Source organism: Mixophyes fleayi, chromosome 11 (genome assembly GCF_038048845.1).
Source record: "Mixophyes fleayi isolate aMixFle1 chromosome 11, aMixFle1.hap1, whole genome shotgun sequence".
Lineage (NCBI taxonomy): Eukaryota > Metazoa > Chordata > Amphibia > Anura > Limnodynastidae > Mixophyes > Mixophyes fleayi.
In genome coordinates this window covers 43,085,353-43,104,777 of record NC_134412.1, presented here as the reverse complement: position 1 = coordinate 43,104,777, position 19,425 = coordinate 43,085,353, and the positions used below count along the sequence as shown (strand labels likewise).

Sequence of the window (19,425 nt, the reverse complement as noted above, 5' to 3'; positions counted from 1 at the left end):
TTACAAACAAAACATATAATAGAGTAGCAATATTAAAAATTGTGTAGCATATAGTAGTGTTCTAAATGTATATAATAAAATTCTTAAATGATATAATTTACATTCAATTACACAAATATATTACATAAATATAGCGTCCATGGAGTGCAGGCTTCAAAGCAAAAAAAGAAAATACATTTAAAATAAAATTCATAACTCTTCTTTATTATGCCACTCACTAATCCAGAGTAGGGCCTATATGTTGAGCACCTTATGTGTATTGGAGGCCAGTGGTTTCTGACAACAATACCTAGATACATTGCAATAATATACACTTTACACATTTAGCAAGGTTTTGAAAATACTTAAACCTAAAAGTTTCATAGAATTTGGAATGTGAAGGAGCAGAGATGGCAAATCTCTTAGTTGTAATGGGTGCCCTCTGCATCCCCACTTGGGGTTGTGGTCTTTCCAGAGGAGAGTCTTTCCTTCTTTCCCTCTGCCAATGCTTTAAAGTGCTGTTGAGAGATGAAGCTATAGTCATTATTATGTCACATTTGTTGCTTTTCCTTAGGTTTAAAAAAGTTTTATGTCTATTATGATTACTCTGTTTATAGCTAAGCAGTTATTCATCATCATCATAATCATCTATATAGCGCCACTAATTCCGCAGCACTGTACATGGAACACATTTACATCAGTTCCTGCAACATTGGAGCTTACAGTCTAAATTCCCTAACACACACAAAGACAGACTAGGGTCAATTTTGATAGCAGCCAATTAACCTACATAATACTTGCGACAGTTATAATTGGCTAACATAATAATTGTTCATCCATGTGTCAGAACATAGTACACATCGGATAATTGCACATAAACAGGTTTGCATCCAAGAACAAATCCAGATCTCTCTGTGCTTTGCCCAATCATCACAGGATAGAATTGTTTTTTTTTTTTTACTGTGACTCAAAGCACTATTATCACATTCAGACTTGCCATTTTATTAATGTGATTGAGCTTCTTCCTTTTATTTATAGATCCATTTTAAGACAATGCATTTCTAGCTCGACCCTCATTTGGCCAAAAGGACACCGGGGCTGATTTGAAAGTATCACAAATTTATAAAAATACTGGTATATTTGCACTTATGAATTTCATGTTCTTTATAATATGTTATAATATATAGAGCAACACACATTTTGATTAAAGTAATGGCATGGTACTAATTACTACTATCTTCATGGTGGTGCAAAAATAACTGTCATGCAGCTGAAAAGCTCTATAGAGGCCCCATGAATGACTTCAAAATGAGCTGCAAAGGGTGGTGCTATTTTAATGTCACATCCCACAAAAGTAAATCTTATACATGTACATCTGCACTTAATCGGAGTTGCTGCAGAAAATTCCAAATAGTGTGATCCACTAAAGTACTGGCAAATGTGTCATCAGTCCCAGCAAATATTTTCTTATTCTGCAATTAATATCCAGCAGCATCGAAGTCATCACTTAAAATCACCATATGTTGTAATACATACACCAGATACTATGGTAAAGTAAAACAGAATGAGAGGCAGTTATTATCTTCCATACTATAGTATAAGTTTATATATTAATCATAATACGAAATATAATAAAAAAAAAAAAAAATGCCTATGTGTAGTGGACCCCATCATATCGAATTAACCCTGAATCAGAATTTACAAGCAGAGGATCAAATTAAGTGTTACATCATAACTGCCAATACATAAAACTTTATTGTGGACACCATAATGGCATGAAATATAACAGAAAATCAGTGGTTTTCAGAGCATGGCATTCTTCTCTCCAGAATCCATTCACTCTGACACACAGATTCACTTTTCGCTTATTTTACCCCAGGGATGAAATTCCACAGGGGAGGTGTTAGCTCAGCTAGTGATAAGAAGTTGAAGTCATCTAAAGCCCCTGGTGTGGACGGATACACTGTGCTTTAGTTTAAAACCTTGGGCATGTAGAACTTTTTACCTGATATAATATAATTATGAAAGGTGAAGATGAAGTTTCCCTAGCTATGCTAGGAGTCAATATGAAAGCTATTACAAAGCCCAATACAGACCCTAATCAAAGTTATAACTACAGGCCATTCTGCAATCCAACATAAGAACCTCATTCCAACAGTGGTGGCAGTTTCATGGTTTGGGGCTGTTTTTGCTGTCACGAAACAAGAATGACTTTCCATCATTAAAGGAACTATGAATTTGGGATTGTACTATCAAGTTTTACAGAACAATGTAAGGGCATTCATGACCTTAAGCTCAACCGAAGGTGGGTCTTGCAGTAAGACAACAACCCTAAACACACAAGTCTACATAAAAATGGTTGAAACAGAAGACATTTTTTTGTTTTGCAATGGTAGAGTCAAAGCCCAGAACTTAATCCAGTCAAAATGTTGTGGCAGAACCTAAAACGGAGTGTTCATGCAGGAAAGCATATCAATATCCATAACTTGAAGCAGTTCTGGAAAGATGAATGGGCAAAAAGTCCTCCAAGTCGATGTGTGGGATTAATCAACAATTACCATCAACGTTTAACTGAACTCACTGCTGCTCAAGATGGTCACACCAGTTACTGAAAGTCTAGGTTTACACACCTTTTCTGTCAAATAAATTTAATGTTGGATCAATTTGATCAATAATTGAATGAAAAAACATTTTATTTGGTGAGTTAAGTGACTATTTTGGGTTCTCTAAATATTTTTATGACTTTTCCGAATATCTTAACATATTTAAGGTCCCATTTATGCAGCAATTCAGAAAATTCAACAGGGTTCGAAAAATTTCAAGCACCATCGTGTGTGCATGTGTATAATCTATAAATATGTGTGTGTGTATATATACAGTATTTTATAACTCATTGATTTGAGTTTATATGTAAAAGGGGGCATTGGAGTGGAACATTCATGGGTAATGAGCAATGGGATCGAGTTTGAGTCTATGGCAAAATGCTTAGTAAGCACTGAAGTCAATTAAATTGTACAAAATACTAAGTACTTGGTATTGTTCCCAATCCCGATTAGAGGTAGTCTATAACTCATTTTATATTTTGTGCTTTGCGTTTACCCTGCTGACCTGTATTGCTGAATTAGGGCTTAGGACATATGCTAAGCTGCATTTATTAGGACTAAAACAAAGCTAGGTTTGTAGGTGGCATTACATTTATACCCACAATTGACAAAAGCATAAATTGATAGTACACATCTATGCTGACAGAAAAAAATTGTTCAAGCAGCATTGTGTAAATCTCATCTCTTGATCAGGTAGTAGTAATAATAAAAAAATTCTAGTTAAAAATGGGATCGTCTCTTATGGGAGCTTTGTTTTCCTGCACAACTGCGTGTACCAACGTGGCTTGTGGCTCCTCGTTATCATGCCAAGGTTTCAGGAAGTTGACTTGATATGCCTGAATAGGTTTTCTCCTGCCTTCGTGTCTGACTTTATAATTAACAGGCCCCACAGCCTCAATTACCTCATATGGCACCTGCCAATGGGTGAATAGATTACTCTCTTGAGTGGGTACCAGGACCAGAACTTTGTTACCTGGTTGGAAGGCCCTAATTACAGCTGACTTATCATAGTTTCTTTTTTGTCTCGCCTGTGCCTCATGCATATTTTGTTGTACTAACAGGGTGATCTTCCCCAACCTGTCATACAACTGGGACACAAATTGGATCACATTTGGTTCTTTTGGACTCTGTTGCTCCAAACCGTCCTTGAGAACATCCAAAATGCCCCATGGCTGCCTGCCATACAACAATTTGTAGGGGATGAACCCTGTAGATGCTTGAGGCACCTCCCTCACTGCGAACATTAAATAGAGTAATAACAAATCCCAGTCCCGTTTTTCCTGCGCCTCTTTCTTTCTCACCATATGTTTGAGTGTCTTGTTAAAACGTACCACTAACCCGTCAGTCTGCGGGTGATATACTGATGTGTGTAACGTTTCAACTCTTAACAACCGGCATAGCTCTTTCATTAAATGGGACATAAAGATAGTACCCTGATCAGTCAAGATTTCTTTGGGGATACCAAACCTGGTACAATCATCATCACCTATTTATATTAGCACTACTAATTCTGCAGCGCTGTACAGAGAACTCCCTCACATCAGTCTTTGCCCCATTGGCGCTTACAGTCTAAATTCCCTAACATACACACACAGAGAGACAGACAGAGAGAGACTAGGCTCAATTTGATAGCAGCCAATTAACTTACTAGTATGTTTTTGGAGTGTGGGAGGAAACTGGAGCAACCGGAGAAAACCCATGCAAACAGGGGGAATACATACAAACTCCACACAGATAAGGCCTTGGTCGGGAATTGAACTTACGACCCTAGTGCTGTGATTCAGAAGTGCTCTTGTACTGGACTTTATATTGCGCAAAGGTATAGCCTCGGGATACCTGGTGGCATAGTCCAATATGACCAATACATACTGATGACCGCGGGCAGATTTCTCTAATGGGCCTACCATAACAATATGCTCAAACTGGGTCTGCACCACAGGGATGGGAACTAGCGGGGCCTGGTAGTCTGGTTTCGGACATGTCCGGCAAAACCTTTTATTGCCTCGTATACTCCTGGCCAATAGAACCTGAGCAATATCTGCTCCCGTGTTTTATCTTCCCCCAAGTATCTCCTACATAGATGTGTATGTAGAGTTTTGAGAACAAGTGGTGTATGGATTTGTGGCACTAACAATTGCTCTACAGTTCTACCCTGTACATTAGCAACTCTATACAACAGATCATTATTTACCATATAATAGGCAATTTCTTCTGCAGACTTGTTATCCTTCTCTCCCCCATTAATCTCAACTACATTCTTATAGACATTAGCTAAGGCAACATCTTCAAATTGGTCTTGGCCAAAGTCTTAGTGGAAACAAGTTAGACAATGCTGCCCAGTCTGAGTCCTCATTGGGAGACGTAGCCACTTCACCCGAGGTCTCGCCAACAAACAATGCCAGGAACCGGTTCTGCATTGGCACTTGTGCAGCTCTCCTTTGTCTATGCTCCAACCTCTTAGGATGTGTATTTTCCTGAACTGTCTGGTTTAGGTTTCGTGGTAGATCATGGCACTTTCCATTTTCTGTTCTCTCAAGCTCCTCCATCAAGGCTGGACTTTCAGCCGATGCTTCAATTGCTGACGTGTCCGGCTGGATTCGATCATGGAGGATCTGCTTGAGCAGCGGAAAGTCTATGCCCAGGATTAAAGGGTATGGCAGTTTTGGGGCAACGGCCGCTACCAGTTACTGTCTGTCCATTAACCGTAACAGGCATATTCCTGTCATATTCCTCTGCTGTCCCATGGACACAGAGTACCTTCACTTTGGACAGAATTATGCATCAGTTTCTCTGGTAACAAGGAGCTGGAAACCAAGGAAAGTTCACTACCCGAATCTGCCAGAGCCAGCACCAGATGGCGATTTACAAATACAGTTACACGGAAAAAGCAGGACTTCCCGGTAACCGGACTCATTGTACAGCAGCTCAGATAGGTTGGTTGGTAATGCGCTAGTGAACAATCCATAGGTTCTACCAACGTTGAGACTGAGCCCTCAAATGTCCAGGCTCTTTGCACTCGAAGCAGATTGGACTTAATGCAGGTTTGGCTGCCTATTTATCAGGCTCTCTCTCTTCACAAACATTCAGTCCACTGTTCCATATGCCAGATTTTGACAGAGGCATAAACTTTGGAGTGGGCAACGGAGGTTTGAATATGCTGCAAGGTGCTGTATCGCTCCACTACAGCAGCCAATCCCTCTTTGACTGAGGGTCTGCCTGCATTGCCCACATTTGGAGCCCTCGGTCCATGCCCCAGATACAATGGTCAATGACCAGAATTTCAATCATTCAGCCTGCAGTGTTCTTTTCTGGCTGCAACCACATCTTTAGTGTTCTACCAAGTTCAGCAAGCTGAGCCCGAACCGGTAAATCTTTGCAGAGTCTCCAGTCATATCGTTGGGCCTTCCCTGCTCTGGTGACTCCAACCCTCGCCAAGATGGATAGGGAGCCAGGTGTTCGGACCAAGTCCCAGGGGGCCACTTGGCTCGGGTGGCAGCACGCTCAAAGGCTATTCGATATGCCTCCACGTCATCATCAGAAGTTAATTTCTGTAGCGTGGGGGTAGTTGAAGCCTCCTTGTCCCGTCTTTCCTAAGCAATCTCCTCATGGAGAAGACAGGTATTTTTCTCCTGCACTGCTGCAACATTCACTAGGGTTCTTAAAATGTCTTCCATTTTCACAGCAGTTTGTGCTGGAAAGTGGAACCTAGCTTCTCTCAGAATTCACAGGCAAACAACAACTGTATGGACCACACCCAATTCACAACTTAGTGAACCACAAAGTGTGGCACTACAATTACCAGGAAACCCTGTTTTTTTCTTCCAAAGCCGATATGTGCTCTCTCGGTCTGGCTGTGTAAATGTTCCTGTATTGAATGAATAATGAGCCTAAGGGGTATATTTACTAAAAATCATGTTTGGTAGCGGTTTTAAACCGCTACACATCGCAGGCGGATTATTGCTCCAAACCAACAAATTTACAATAGGGCGGTTTGTTCTCCCGTGTTTGCGTGTGTTTCCTCTGGGTGCTCTGGTTTCCTCCCACACTCCCAAAACACACTAGTAGGTTAATTGACTGCTATCAAAATTGACGCTAGTCTCTCTCTCTGTCTGTGTGTGTATGTATGTTAGGAAATTTAGACTGTAAGCTCCAATGGGGCAGGGACTGATGTGAATGAGTTCTCTGTACAGTTTTCTGTACAGCGCTGTGGAATCAGTGGCGCTATATAAATAAATGATAACGAATCCTGACAGAGAAGACCACTCTCCACATCCAGCCCACTTCCTAGTGAAGTGAGCAAGATTGGGGACTCCATGATGTGATTCGTTGCGGACTGTGTCACCTTGACCCCGCAACATAATTTTGTGATTTGTGGCAGTCCGCATCCCACCACATTTGAAATTCACCTCCCCTCCCGGAGGGGACAACAAAAATTTTGGCAAGTATGCATTATGACCTTTACAATGCATTCGTGATTTAGGGAGAACAAATAAACACACCACTTTCTTTCTAAGTTCTGGCACTCTTTACGCCAAGTTAACCCAGCTGCTCTTAAACAAAGAATAAGAATCCCCTATATTTTAAACACTTTCACAACCTATTTAGTGAATATATTGAAAAGAATTTATTTTCTGCAATTGTGCCACCTTCTGGGTTATATTATGCTTGTGTTAGAAAAGTGACCCTTCATTTGAAGTGATAGGTTGCCTAGTTTCCCTAATGGTATGCCTTCATCATATGCTCTTTGTTTTATTGTGCCTCTATTGCTTTTACAATGCATTCATCTCATATTTGAAGTAAAGTTAGAAAAAAATCCAACAAAAAGTGGTGTGAATATTTGTACACCTGGCATCTTCTACACTGTCAACCCATACATATAGGGTACTATTCTTGTCCGCAGGACCTGCAGCTATTTAAAAAGGTATGACAATCCTTACTTTTCAACTGTTTACCCAAGTTTTATTTAGTAAATACATGAAAAACCTGTTGTTTTCTGCTATTATGCCATCTTCTACAAATGATTGTGCATTCCAGGCATGGGTTGCAAAAGTAAATGACCACTCATTCCATGTGATAGATTGTCTAGTTTTCCAAATGGTATGCCTTCCCCACTTTTTCTTTGCTTTTTGTGCTTATGTAACCTTTACAACACACTCCTCTCGAATTAAAAATAAAATAAAAAATTACACAAAGTGTGTTAAAGAAATAAAAGATGTGTTATTTTATGCTATTATGCCACTTATAACCCTAGAAAGGTCAGCGACCCCACATTTGATACATCAGGTTATCTAATTTTTCGAAATGGTATGCTTTGTTGGGAATTCATATTATTCCTGCACATTGTATGCATTTCAATCAAGACAGGGCAAATTAGCTCGTATTATATACTGAATCTTTTTTTTTGCAAAAATTAGCACAATAAAAAAAACAAAAACAAAAAACATGCACACATTTGCTTGATGTTAACTTTTGTGAAATTTGAATACATAATACCTTTTTTGCGCAACTTCAGCTGTCTGCATGGAGTGGAGTGGTTTACATTTTAACAGGTCTGCTTGCTAGATCAGGTTAGCACTGAACATTTTGCTCTTACTTTCATGATTCATATATGAACATTTCAATTTTGGGGTTTAGTATTGGTTTAAATACAGTACAACACAATAAAATCAATCCATGTCAGCTGTAATCAACGAAGCCTGACTTCCAGAGGTGGTTCCAGATTTTGATGATTTGTCCCTGGAAAGTTTAATCTCTTATATACTAATTTCCCAGTAACTTCTCATTGTTTTCATTATTGAAAGCAGTTCTCAGTATCTGTTCCTAAACTTTGTACATGTATTAAAGTATTTAAAATGCAACACAATTTTTTTTTATAGCAGCAATGTCCTATGTAACACACTGTGTCCACCACACAACCTATACATACTAATCTGCCATGCAGCAATGTTCCCATGGAGATGGTTGTGATCTACTAGTAAATATCATGGTGTAACAGATCTTCCCGCTAACATACCTGGGGGTATATTAAATTAAGCTCGGAGTGCCTCTGGAACAGGTGCGAAGGCACTGTGTTACCGCAAAATCGCAGATTTCCCTTTGCCGCTATAGGGTTGTGAAGGGAAATCTGTGATGTTGCAGTACCGTATTACCATAGAAAATGCAATTGAATATGCCCCATGGATTGAGTCTTCTCATTCTTGGTATAAAAACATTACTGGAGGAGGTCCCTGGTTGCAATAGGTCTTGTTCACACTTAACTTTCATAAAAATAAATGGTTCATTCCTGCGGGTGGGGTACCTTATTCCGATACTTCAAATTATAAGGTTGTCGTGCATCACACCTTCGGTTTTATTATGTCGGGCTGTTCCATGTCACCGTTTGACGCATCGTGATAATAAGTACCACCGCTTCCTACAGATCTGATGAGTTTTCATATGAATATTTATAACTTCCATATTCTGCATTCTAGCAATATTGATAACATGCACTACGCAAAAAGTTGTCAAAAATATATAGCCTTGTAGTGAAAGAGACATGATGACTACTGCATGATGACTACTGCCCCACCAGCAACCTGGACATTAGGGCTATTGTTTTGGAGATGGCATGAATATGAGAAACCCTTAAGGCACTTTACACTGTTTGTGCATCTTTCATCTTTTTGGGAAATAATCTGAAGGTAATGTATGGAAAGGAGGGCTCTAAGGCATTTATAATTAAGTAATAAAAAAGAGGATTTATACTTATGATAAATCTGTTTCTCTGATTCCATCTGGGGGACACTGCTAACCATGGTGGTTGAGTAGGGTAGTGAAGAGTCTGGCACCTAACCAGTTATTTTTTTGCTGCTGACAGACCATCCCCCCGCCAACTCCCAACAGAACTCAGTTTGATTAAAAGAGCCCCAAGAAGATAGGCCAATCAACCAAGATACACAGAAGAAAGCAAAGGGGAGGGAACCATTTCCTGATTTACATGGAAACCAGACACCACCTTAGGAAGAAAGGATGGAATAGTCCTTAAAACTGCTCTATCCTCATGAAAGACCAGATAAGGTTACCGGCAAGATAAAGCCCCCAGCTCAGAAAGCCTCCTAGCTGAGGCAATAGCCAGCAGGGAGACTGCTTTCCAAGTTAAGAACCGCAATTCCACCAAGTGTAAAGGTTCGAATGGAGGTTCCTGCAGCATATTAAGGACCAAATTAAGATCCCAAGGTGCCGTTGGATGAACATAGGGCGGCTGGATGTGAAGCATCCCCTGTAAGAAAGTCTTAACATCCGGTATCTCCGCCAACCGTCTGTGAAAATACACTGACAGTGCGGACACTTGAACCTTTAGGGTTCCCAAACGGAGACCTGCATCCAAGCCACCCTGTAGAAAGGCCAGAAATCTAGTCAGACGAAACGACTTTGAATTTTAAGATTTTTTCTTACACCACCTTATATAAGCATGCCAGATGCGGTGATAAATCCTAGCCAAATCTGGCGTCCTAGCTTTGAGGAGAGTGTCTACTACGCTCAAAGAGAACCCTCTCGATCTCCACAGACCGGATTCAAAAGCCATGCCATTAAATTCAGCCGGTCTAGACTCTGATGCAAAAATGGTCCCTGGGTCAGCAGATCTCTTTGAAGCGGCAACCGAACCCAGGACTTACTGCCACCAGAAGAATCTCTGGATACCAGACTCTTCGTGGCCAGGCTGTAGCCACCAGAATGACTGGTCGATCTCCCTGCCTGACTCTTCGAAGGACCCTGGGAATCATTGATATGGGGGGAAACAGGTAACCTACCCTGAAGTCCCAAGGCATTGTCACGACGTCCACTGCAAATGGATCTCTTGTTCTTGCGCAAAACTCTGGAACCTTCCTGTTGACTCGTGATGCCATCAGATGTCGATCCGGAAGTCCCCACCTGTCTACCAGTAACTGGAACACTTCCGGATGAAGAGCCCACTCCCCTGGTAGAACTTTGTGCCGACTTAGATAGTCTGCCTGCGAGTTCTGTATTCCTGGGATGAAAACCGCTGACAGCGTGGGTACGTATCTTTCGGCCCATGCAAAAATCTGAAACGTCACCTTTATCGCTCTTGCACTCCTGGTGCCCCCTTGTCTGTTTATGTACGACACTGCCGTGGCATTGTCGGATTGGATGCGGACTGGCCTTCCTTGCAAAACACTCTGAGTCCTCTGCATTGCTTTCAAGATGGCCATGAGTTCCAGCACATTTATGGGAAGAACCGACTGTTGCTCTGACCACAGCCCCTGCCTCCTTAGGTGAAGGACCACTGCCCCCCAACCACTCAGACTGGCGTCCGTGGATACTAAGATCCAGGACCACGGGGCAAAGGACCTGCCCTCTCTTAGATTGTCCCTCACCAACCACCAACTGAGGGATTCTCTCGCCTCTAGTGACAATCTCATCCACTGACGATCCAACCTGAGGAAGGACCCTGACCACTTCCTCAGCATGTCCCATTGAAAACATCTGGAGTGAATCCTTCCGTACGGAAGCGTTTCGAAAGATGCCACCATCTTTCCTAACAGTGTCATACACAGAAGCACTGACAGCCTCCTGTGCGACAGAACCCTGTCTGTCAACTCCTGTAAGGACCTTACCTTGTCCTCCGGAAGAAAAACCTTGTTGTCTGCTGTGTCCATTATCAATCCCAACAATGACATCCTTTGGCATGGTATCATTTGAGACTTTGTTCCATTCAGGAGCCAACTGTTTCAGCACCTTCACCGTAAGGCGTAGATGTTGTTCCAACAACTGAGCTGTTGACGCCTTGATTAGTAAATCGTCCAAATAAGGTACAATCTGCACCCGTTTGGAATGAAGGAGTGCCGCCATTATTGCCATAATCTTTGTAAACACCCTTGGGGCTGTGGCAAGCCCGAATGGAAGAGCCCTGAACTGATAGGGAGCTGAGCCCACCGTAAATCTGAGAAGCGGCTGATGTCCCTCCCAGATTGGAACATGGAGATAGGCATCCTTGATGTCTATTGATGCCATGAACTGGCCTGCCTCCAGACCGTTTATGACTGATCTAAGGGATTCCATCTGAAAGGAGACTACCTTCAAGTGAAGATTTAGTTGTTTGAGGTTCAGCACTAGTCTAAATGAACCATCCGGTTTCTGTACCAAGAAGAGGGTTGAGTAAAACCCTTTCCTTGTCTGGTACTCTGTAACCTGTACAATAACCTCCTGCGAAAGAAGCAAGTCCACAGATGAGAGCATTGCCTGTCTTTTTTGAGGACAGCGGGGTAAACTGGTTACAAAAAACCTGTGCGGAGCTGGCCCTACCAAATCTATCATGTAACCCCTTCTCATGATCCCCTGAATCCATCCGTCCGCTAAGGACTCTGTCCACTGCTGGCTGAACCAAAGTAACCGTCCCCCCACTCCTCCCTCTGCTACCACCAGAAGAGGGTGGTAGTCATGCTGCCGGTCTATCCGGACACTTGGCGGAAGAGGATCTACCTGCTGCTGAGGAAAAGGATGACCTTCCCCTAAGCGACTGTCTCCTACCTCCAGAAGCTCTTGACCTGACTGTCTGGCCTCTGCCAGACACGCCCTCACGAAAAGGCTGTCTAAAAGAACTAAACCTTGGAGTCCTAGGTCTAGGAGTGTTCACAGGTAAGGATGTAATCTTTCCCCCCCCCCTTCCCCTGTGAGATCCAGGAGTCCAACTCTGGACCAAATAGAACTCCACAAGCATACGGAATGGATTCTAATGATCTCAGACTCCACATCCGCATCCCAAGCCCTCAACCATAGTGTTCTTCTTGCTGCTACCGCTGTAGCTGAAATAGAAGATGATATGGATACTGAATTCTGGGCCGCCTCATACACATAACCTGCCGCCTCCTTAAGGTGCATAGCCAAAGGGAGCTATTCCGAATCCTGTAATACGGATGCTAACTGCCCAGCCCACGCTTACATAGCCCTTGCCACCCAGGCCGAAGAAAACGCCGGTCTGAAGCTTGTACCAGCAGCCGTAAAGACCGATTTCAGAAAAGTTTCCAACATACGATCGGTCGAGTCTTGTAAGGCAGCCGTTCCTGGTACCGGCAGAGTTGTCTGGCAAACCAACCTCGCCACAGGCCCATCTACTCTCACCACCTGTTCCCATCGGGTCTTATCTTCCTCTTGTAGTGGATATAATGACCCAAACTTTCTAGGCACAGTGAACCTCTTATCCGGATGCTTCCAAGAGGCCTTTGCAATCTCTCTCAGCTCTGCCGAGGGAGGGAATCTGACCACCTGTTTAGAAACCTTCTTAAAAAGAGACCGGTCCAAGGACCTCGTCTCTTCGACTTCAACAAATCCCAAGGTCTGACGTACTTCTTTTACTAGATCGTCCATACCCTGGTACCTAGAGCCTTCCTCTGACTCTATAAATGAAAGATCAGAATCTTCTAACAATTCACCTTCCTCCGCAGAGGATCCCTCTAAATCTGACAGAGACAACTGCGTATTAGCTCATCTATGCCTCTTATTTTTATGTATATGCCTGGGATTTTCCAGCAAATGGTTTAGCCGGTCTAAACCCCTAGCCACTGCCGACCATCCAGCCTCCCCCGTCTGGGATGACTCCTGTTGTGCCAGGGAAGGAGATTGTCCGACACCTGGGGGCAATACACTGATCGTCCCCCCTCCTGAACTCACAGAGTGTAGCGTCCCAGAAGTAGAGGGTAACCCTATAGCCACCAGTGGGATCTCTGCTGGCTTAGATAAAAGGTTCACTAGGGTATAAAACCCCTGTGACAAAGCTGCCACCCACTCGGGAGGCTCTGTCCCCTGAATGGAGCTGTCTTTAGGCTGTAACACCACAGGCGCCACAGCGCAACCAGCACAAAGCCCCTCTGGATCCCGATGTTCACCAGTCAATTTAGCATTACATTTGGAACAGACAATATGTTTGGCACGTGTTGCTTTACTTTTATCAGCCATCATAAGAGAAGAAAAAAATAAAAAAAGTCACGTACAAGTCAGAAAAGGCACAAACACTCAAGATATTTATCAGAAATACTATCTAATTATGCCTAAAACACAATACAGTATTTCTGACTCAAAAAGGAGAGCTATAGTCTCTTTAACATTAAGCTCTACTTAGTATATGTGCCCATAATACTTATACTTCTCTATCCAGCATATATAGAGAGAATAAATTATACTTAGCAGGGAGATATGTGTCAGCAGCTGCACTTCCTCCGAATGACTGCCGTGTCTTTCCTCCTTTTGTATTTTGGCGCCAGAATGAATCTTCCACCTGCTCTCTCAGCGGGGGGGGGGGGGGGGGGGGGGCTTTTTACACAACTCCCCTTCCGCTGGCTCTCTGCATTTCCTGCGCAGGATAACGGTGATTTCCACATCTCCAGTAAGTGGAATCGTGTGATCTCTGCTACTGTGTGCCCTGAGAAGCGCTGGACATTACCCCAAGTTCCCCCTCCCCCTTTCTGAGGAGGGGACTTGGTATGCTCCACTCCTTGTCATGGCCCCAGGGAAGGGCAGGAGTACCGGCGCTTTTTGCCTGTGGCAGCGCCTAACCCTGCTAGCAGTGTGAGAGCGGTCTGTGCAGATAACACACTGTGAGAAGTCTCACTGCTCCCTGTGAAAAACTGTCTGCGGGAACCGCGGCTCCCCGGCTGACAGCCGCTTCTCTATTCACAAGTCTGCTCTGTATAACAGAGCCACTCGCGTGCTAGTCAACAGAAAAAAACTCAATAAAGAAAAGAAAAAAGCCTAATTACAGTGAACCCAGTTCACTGTGCAGCTCTTCAACTTCAGCCCATACTCCTTGGGCACCTACTTCAAACTGAGCTCTGTTGGGAGTTGGCGGGGATATGGTCTGTCAGCAGCAAAAGAATTAACTGGTTAGGTGCCAGGCTCCTCCCTACCCTACTCAACCCCCATGGTTAGCAGTTTCCCCCAGATGGATGAAAGAGAAATACATTTAATAGGAAAATGAGCAAGAACATTAAAGTGCTTATATACTCCTGCAAAGCCGAGTCTAAATAATTTGGTGACACATACAAAGAGTAAAGTACCGATTGTTTGATGCTTGCAATGTAAATCTGGACTCTTTTGCTATATGCATTTCCACATTTACTGATAACATTGGCCAAACCAAATTTCTGCCCTTCAGATTGAATAAAGTTTTAATCTGGCAGGATCAGGCAATACACAGCAAATTTAGCCAAAAGCAAATTTAGTCAACAGTGCTCAAAGTGGCATGTTTGTAGCTATCTTTATCTGTTATAAACATGTATAATTATTATACTGCAGAAATTATTAGTAAACATTAAGTACTGACCTGGGAGTTCTTAAACTCTGAGTAGAGGGAGAAGAGAACATGTAAAGATTGTATCCGGTTTTTGTAAACAGGAATATCCAGGATACCTGAAAGTGAGGATGATTATTAATATCATGAAAGTGTCAAACACCCATTTATATTTTAATTTCATCTCCTCCAGTTGATAAGATGAATTACAAATCATTCAATTTTTCTATTGTCATATGGTTAAAGAGCATTCAATCTTCTAAGCATTCCTGTTTCTACGGTGTATAAATAACCTGTTAGAACTACTGGCTATTTAACAAGGCCTGTAAAAATAAATGAATTACAACTAACGAATGGAGTAGGACAAGATCAAAAGGTTCAGTTGGATTGTTCCTCAAATCAGAATTGTAAATTGGAACATGAGAATGTATTTTATTTTTAGTAGAAAAAAATTATAATAATTGCAAATGACATTCAAGTTCCCCTCCACAGTTCTCTACAATGTAACTTCTCATGGGCACAGTTCTCTCTACCCTATAGCTCATGACCATCCTTCTCCCCACCTGCCTTGTAAGCCCATGGTATTATGCTGAACTTTGTGGGAGAGCTACGCAGATTGGTTTACTCACACACACAGAAATCATACCGTTATCTGTGATAACTGTAATTGTTCACATTATTAAAGTAATTCTATTGTTTTTCAAATAAGCATTGCCCAAGCGATTGTGTTGTGTTTCCAAGGCACAAAGTAATTTATTTTAGCAGATGCAATAATTTAACATTTCAATACATGATTATAATACAGTACAGCCAATACCAAAAGATAAATACATACCGCTGCATTCGCATGCGCTAGCTGCGCTCCCATGGGTACCAGTGAACAGTATTTCACTCCAGAATACTGTGGTCAGAGAATAACTGAAGCCAGTGGGAGCACAGCTATGATTATATACATTCAGTGTTAGAGAGAACAATGCAGATGACGTGGCTTGCTTCTATAGGTCCAGACTTCAGGTGGGTCCAGTGTAAACAGGTCATAGGCTAGTTCAAACAACCCCCTCAAAGGCTGAGGGTCAACATTCCAGATGATTCTCCCTCCCAGAAACCAGTTACAACTAGTCCATTGGCATTTTACAGTTGGTATCAATCTAAAGGTTTATTCCCGAACATCAATAACTAGAGTATGCATTGTGCGTTCTCTTCGCCGAATGAACCGGACAGCAGCTGATGAATAGGGGATTAAAATGATACCAGACATAACACATTTCCTATAACCTGAACCTTAAATAACACTGAAGTGTACATATAATCATAATATATAAACTAATAATAAACTAAATACTATTTGCTCATAAATCACTGTGGAATGGAATCCATATAAATATGAAATATATAAATAACTAAATGTTGTAGCGTGAGTGTGTGCGGGCGAATTTTACAGTGCGATCGCGTTATGCCACGTGTAGTGTGGCGTACCGAGTGCATTCGCACCATAAAACAATATTAACCAATATACTTTCGTTCATCCAATTATAAGACTTCGACAATGCATAACTAACTCTTGTATTTGTATCTCACATTGCCATCTTGCATAATTACATATATGTATTTGGTATTATGTTTCACTGTATCCATGAATATATTATTAGGCTTATTGAATTCATGTATGTCATATCTGTATGATGATTTCCCAGCGCTACGAATTCTTGGTGACGCTCTATAAATAAACGATCATGATAATTTATAAACATATATAATAAGTCTGAAAGAGTGAAACAATCATAAAATCAGAAATATATTTACTTGACAAAGAAAACAGTGTTTAAATGAAGACCATATATATATATATATATATATATATCTATATCTCTATCTCATATATATATATATATATATATATATATATATATATATATATATATATATATATATATATATATATATATATATATATTACAATCTCTACTTATATAATATTCTCATCAATTTATTTTCCTCAAAATACTTCATGGTGGCCATTACTGATTTCTTATGTCTTATGATTGACGCCCTGGAAAGGATATAGTGTGACTCCTCCTTCCACCACTTGTCTTTCTGTATTTTCTCAAGCTGCATGTGAAAAGAACAATCATTTACATCATGGGAGAGAATGTTAGGGCTGCCATGGAGTATAGTGTTGATAAAAAAAAATTATTGGCGAGTACAATTTGCTTTTTTTCTCTTCCTACTCCAGGGCAGTCCTTACTTCCGGGATGTACCAAAACAATAAACCTGGGGTGGGTTAACATGAATAACCAGTATCAACAAGAGATACTGCATATAAAAGTATTATTAAACAGCCTGGAGAATTCTTCTTCCAAATTGTGCCTTCAGATACTATCACATCTCGAAGATAATGTCTGGAAAACGTATGTGACGAAGTCCAGCCTACAGCTCTGTATAATTCATTTCCCGAAGCCTGAACTCTATACGCCTCCATGAAGTCTCAACTGCACTTGTTTAAAGTACCCTCAATGCCTCCTGCTCGTTCCTCGTATATTCACTTGCTAATGTTTCTTTTGGTGTTTTTTGTCCTTGGCCTGTATCTTCCAGAATTACTAATAGATGATCTGCTTTCCTACATATCTCTGTCCTTGAAATACACACAGAGACTGCGATCACCATCCAGTGTGTGTAATTTCCTTTCCCTTTCATCTGTAGGTTCTGTAAAAAAAATACAGGAGGTACTAACTCTACTTTAGGTAGAAAGTCTGTGTATATTCTCATTATTACTTTGTCGCTGTATATGTTAAGGAATAGTACTTTGCACCATAATGATTGAAGTTCACCCACTCTTCTGGCAGATATGATTGTCACCAAGAATAAAACCTTGAGCATAAGCAATTTGGGGTGACTCTTCTGCAATAGTTCAAACGGATCTCATACTAGATAATCTAGGACTAACTTAGCGTCCCATGGAAACACAAATGATTTAATGCAGGGACAAATTATTTTAGCTGCTTGAATACATTTTTCCACAAACTCATCTGCCGCTAATGTTTGTCTAGAAACATTCTTAGTGTTGAAATCTGCACTTTTAACGTAGGGCATGCTATGCCTTCTTCAAAACCTTTCTGAAGGAAGTCCAGCACTTAGTAATATTAAAACATGATATGCCAAGACCAGCAGTATGCTAAAATATCAATACCTCATTAAATCCTTTATCAGGTTGAGGAAAACTATCGTAACTTCAATAGATATTATAAAATATCCTTGGTGGATATTGTGGCCCAAAATTGGAAAAAAGTGTTCAATAATTAGAAATAATGTATGTGAAGATCCCTAGTTGGAGATTGCATAATGTGAGATTCCTCGTACAGGTACTTGGTTTAATAATAATAATAAGTATTAACATGAAGGAAAAGTTTATGCATACATCACATGGATCAGAACCAGCCATGACTGAGGGAAATATTTGGTTGGGGATTCCATATCTCCAAGTATAGGTATTTGCAGCTTCAATGCATTCCCCTGTTTAAGGTTAGTGAGAGTAAAAATATTAATGTGAATAATATAAAAAATTGATGTATAAAGACTCTTGTAATGTAGCCGTTTATTAATTAGAACCGATTAATATCTTATAATGCAGGGTACACCCTAGCACCTATTTCCCAGGCTGTTTTTACTTGCCACCTGGCTCTTGGAGCCCAACAGAGTCCTATTATAATAGCATAAACCATTGTTTCTCCTATTAAAACAGGCACTAAGTGATCACTACAGCCATCAGTGTGTGTGTGTTAGACCACTGACCACCAATCTGACCAGTCCTGGCAGGTGTGGGAATTAACCTTCAACATTTTTCAATATTATTGTAAAGTATTACACTGCCCCCACCCAGCGTCTCCTTAATGCCACCTTGCTGGGAAAATATTCTGGAGGAAACACTGTAATGGATATTCTGAGGTCGGTTGTCTGATATTCGGGTGAGTTGATTAAATGACCTTTCAAAATGGATTATGGGTAATTTAATCCATAGTCATTGCCCATACAGTGGATTCTCTAAGATGAGAATCTACATATCGATGAATGGTGCTGATTATTACTAATCACTGTGTAGGAAGCTGTAAAAAAGGTAATTTACTAAAAGCACTGTTACAGAAACAGAGACACGAATGAGTTCAATTAGTCAAATATGGTGACAGAGAAAACATTCACTGTTAAAATAGCTGTGAAAAGGGCAATGATACCAAGCTCTGTATCAGAGACAAGGGCACATATGGATTCTCTATTCTGAGTGTGATGTCATAGATACAGACAAATACAATGCCAAGGACCCCATATGAATCAACACTTAGGGCTAGATTTACTAAGCTGCGGGTTTGAAAAAGTGGGCATGTTGCCTATAGCAACCAATCAGGTTCTAGCTTTCATTTATTTAGTACCTTCTACAAAATGATAGCTAGAATCTGATTGGTTGCTATAGGCAACATCCCCACTTTTTCAAACCCGCAGCTTAGTAAATATAGCCAGGGGCGGATTGGCCATAGACCTCACCGGGAGTTTTACCGGTAGGCCGATGCC

At 41.2% G+C, this 19,425-nt stretch overlaps 1 protein-coding gene across 4 annotated transcripts in view; it reads right to left on the bottom strand.

Annotated features, from left to right (window-relative positions):
• Nucleotides 1-183: 183 nt before the first annotated feature.
• Nucleotides 184-19,425, bottom strand: part of IFT46 (intraflagellar transport 46) — an 89,350-nt gene continuing 70,108 nt past the window's right edge. For all 4 annotated transcript variants that reach the window (XM_075189765.1, XM_075189768.1, XM_075189763.1 and 1 more), the window contains 2 exons: nucleotides 14,899-14,984; nucleotides 184-497 (listed from right to left, as the gene is read on the bottom strand). In XM_075189765.1, the coding sequence (XP_075045866.1) occupies nucleotides 402-497; nucleotides 14,899-14,984 (182 nt within the window). In that variant the 3' untranslated portion in view covers nucleotides 184-401. The remainder of the gene's footprint in view (nucleotides 498-14,898; nucleotides 14,985-19,425) is intronic.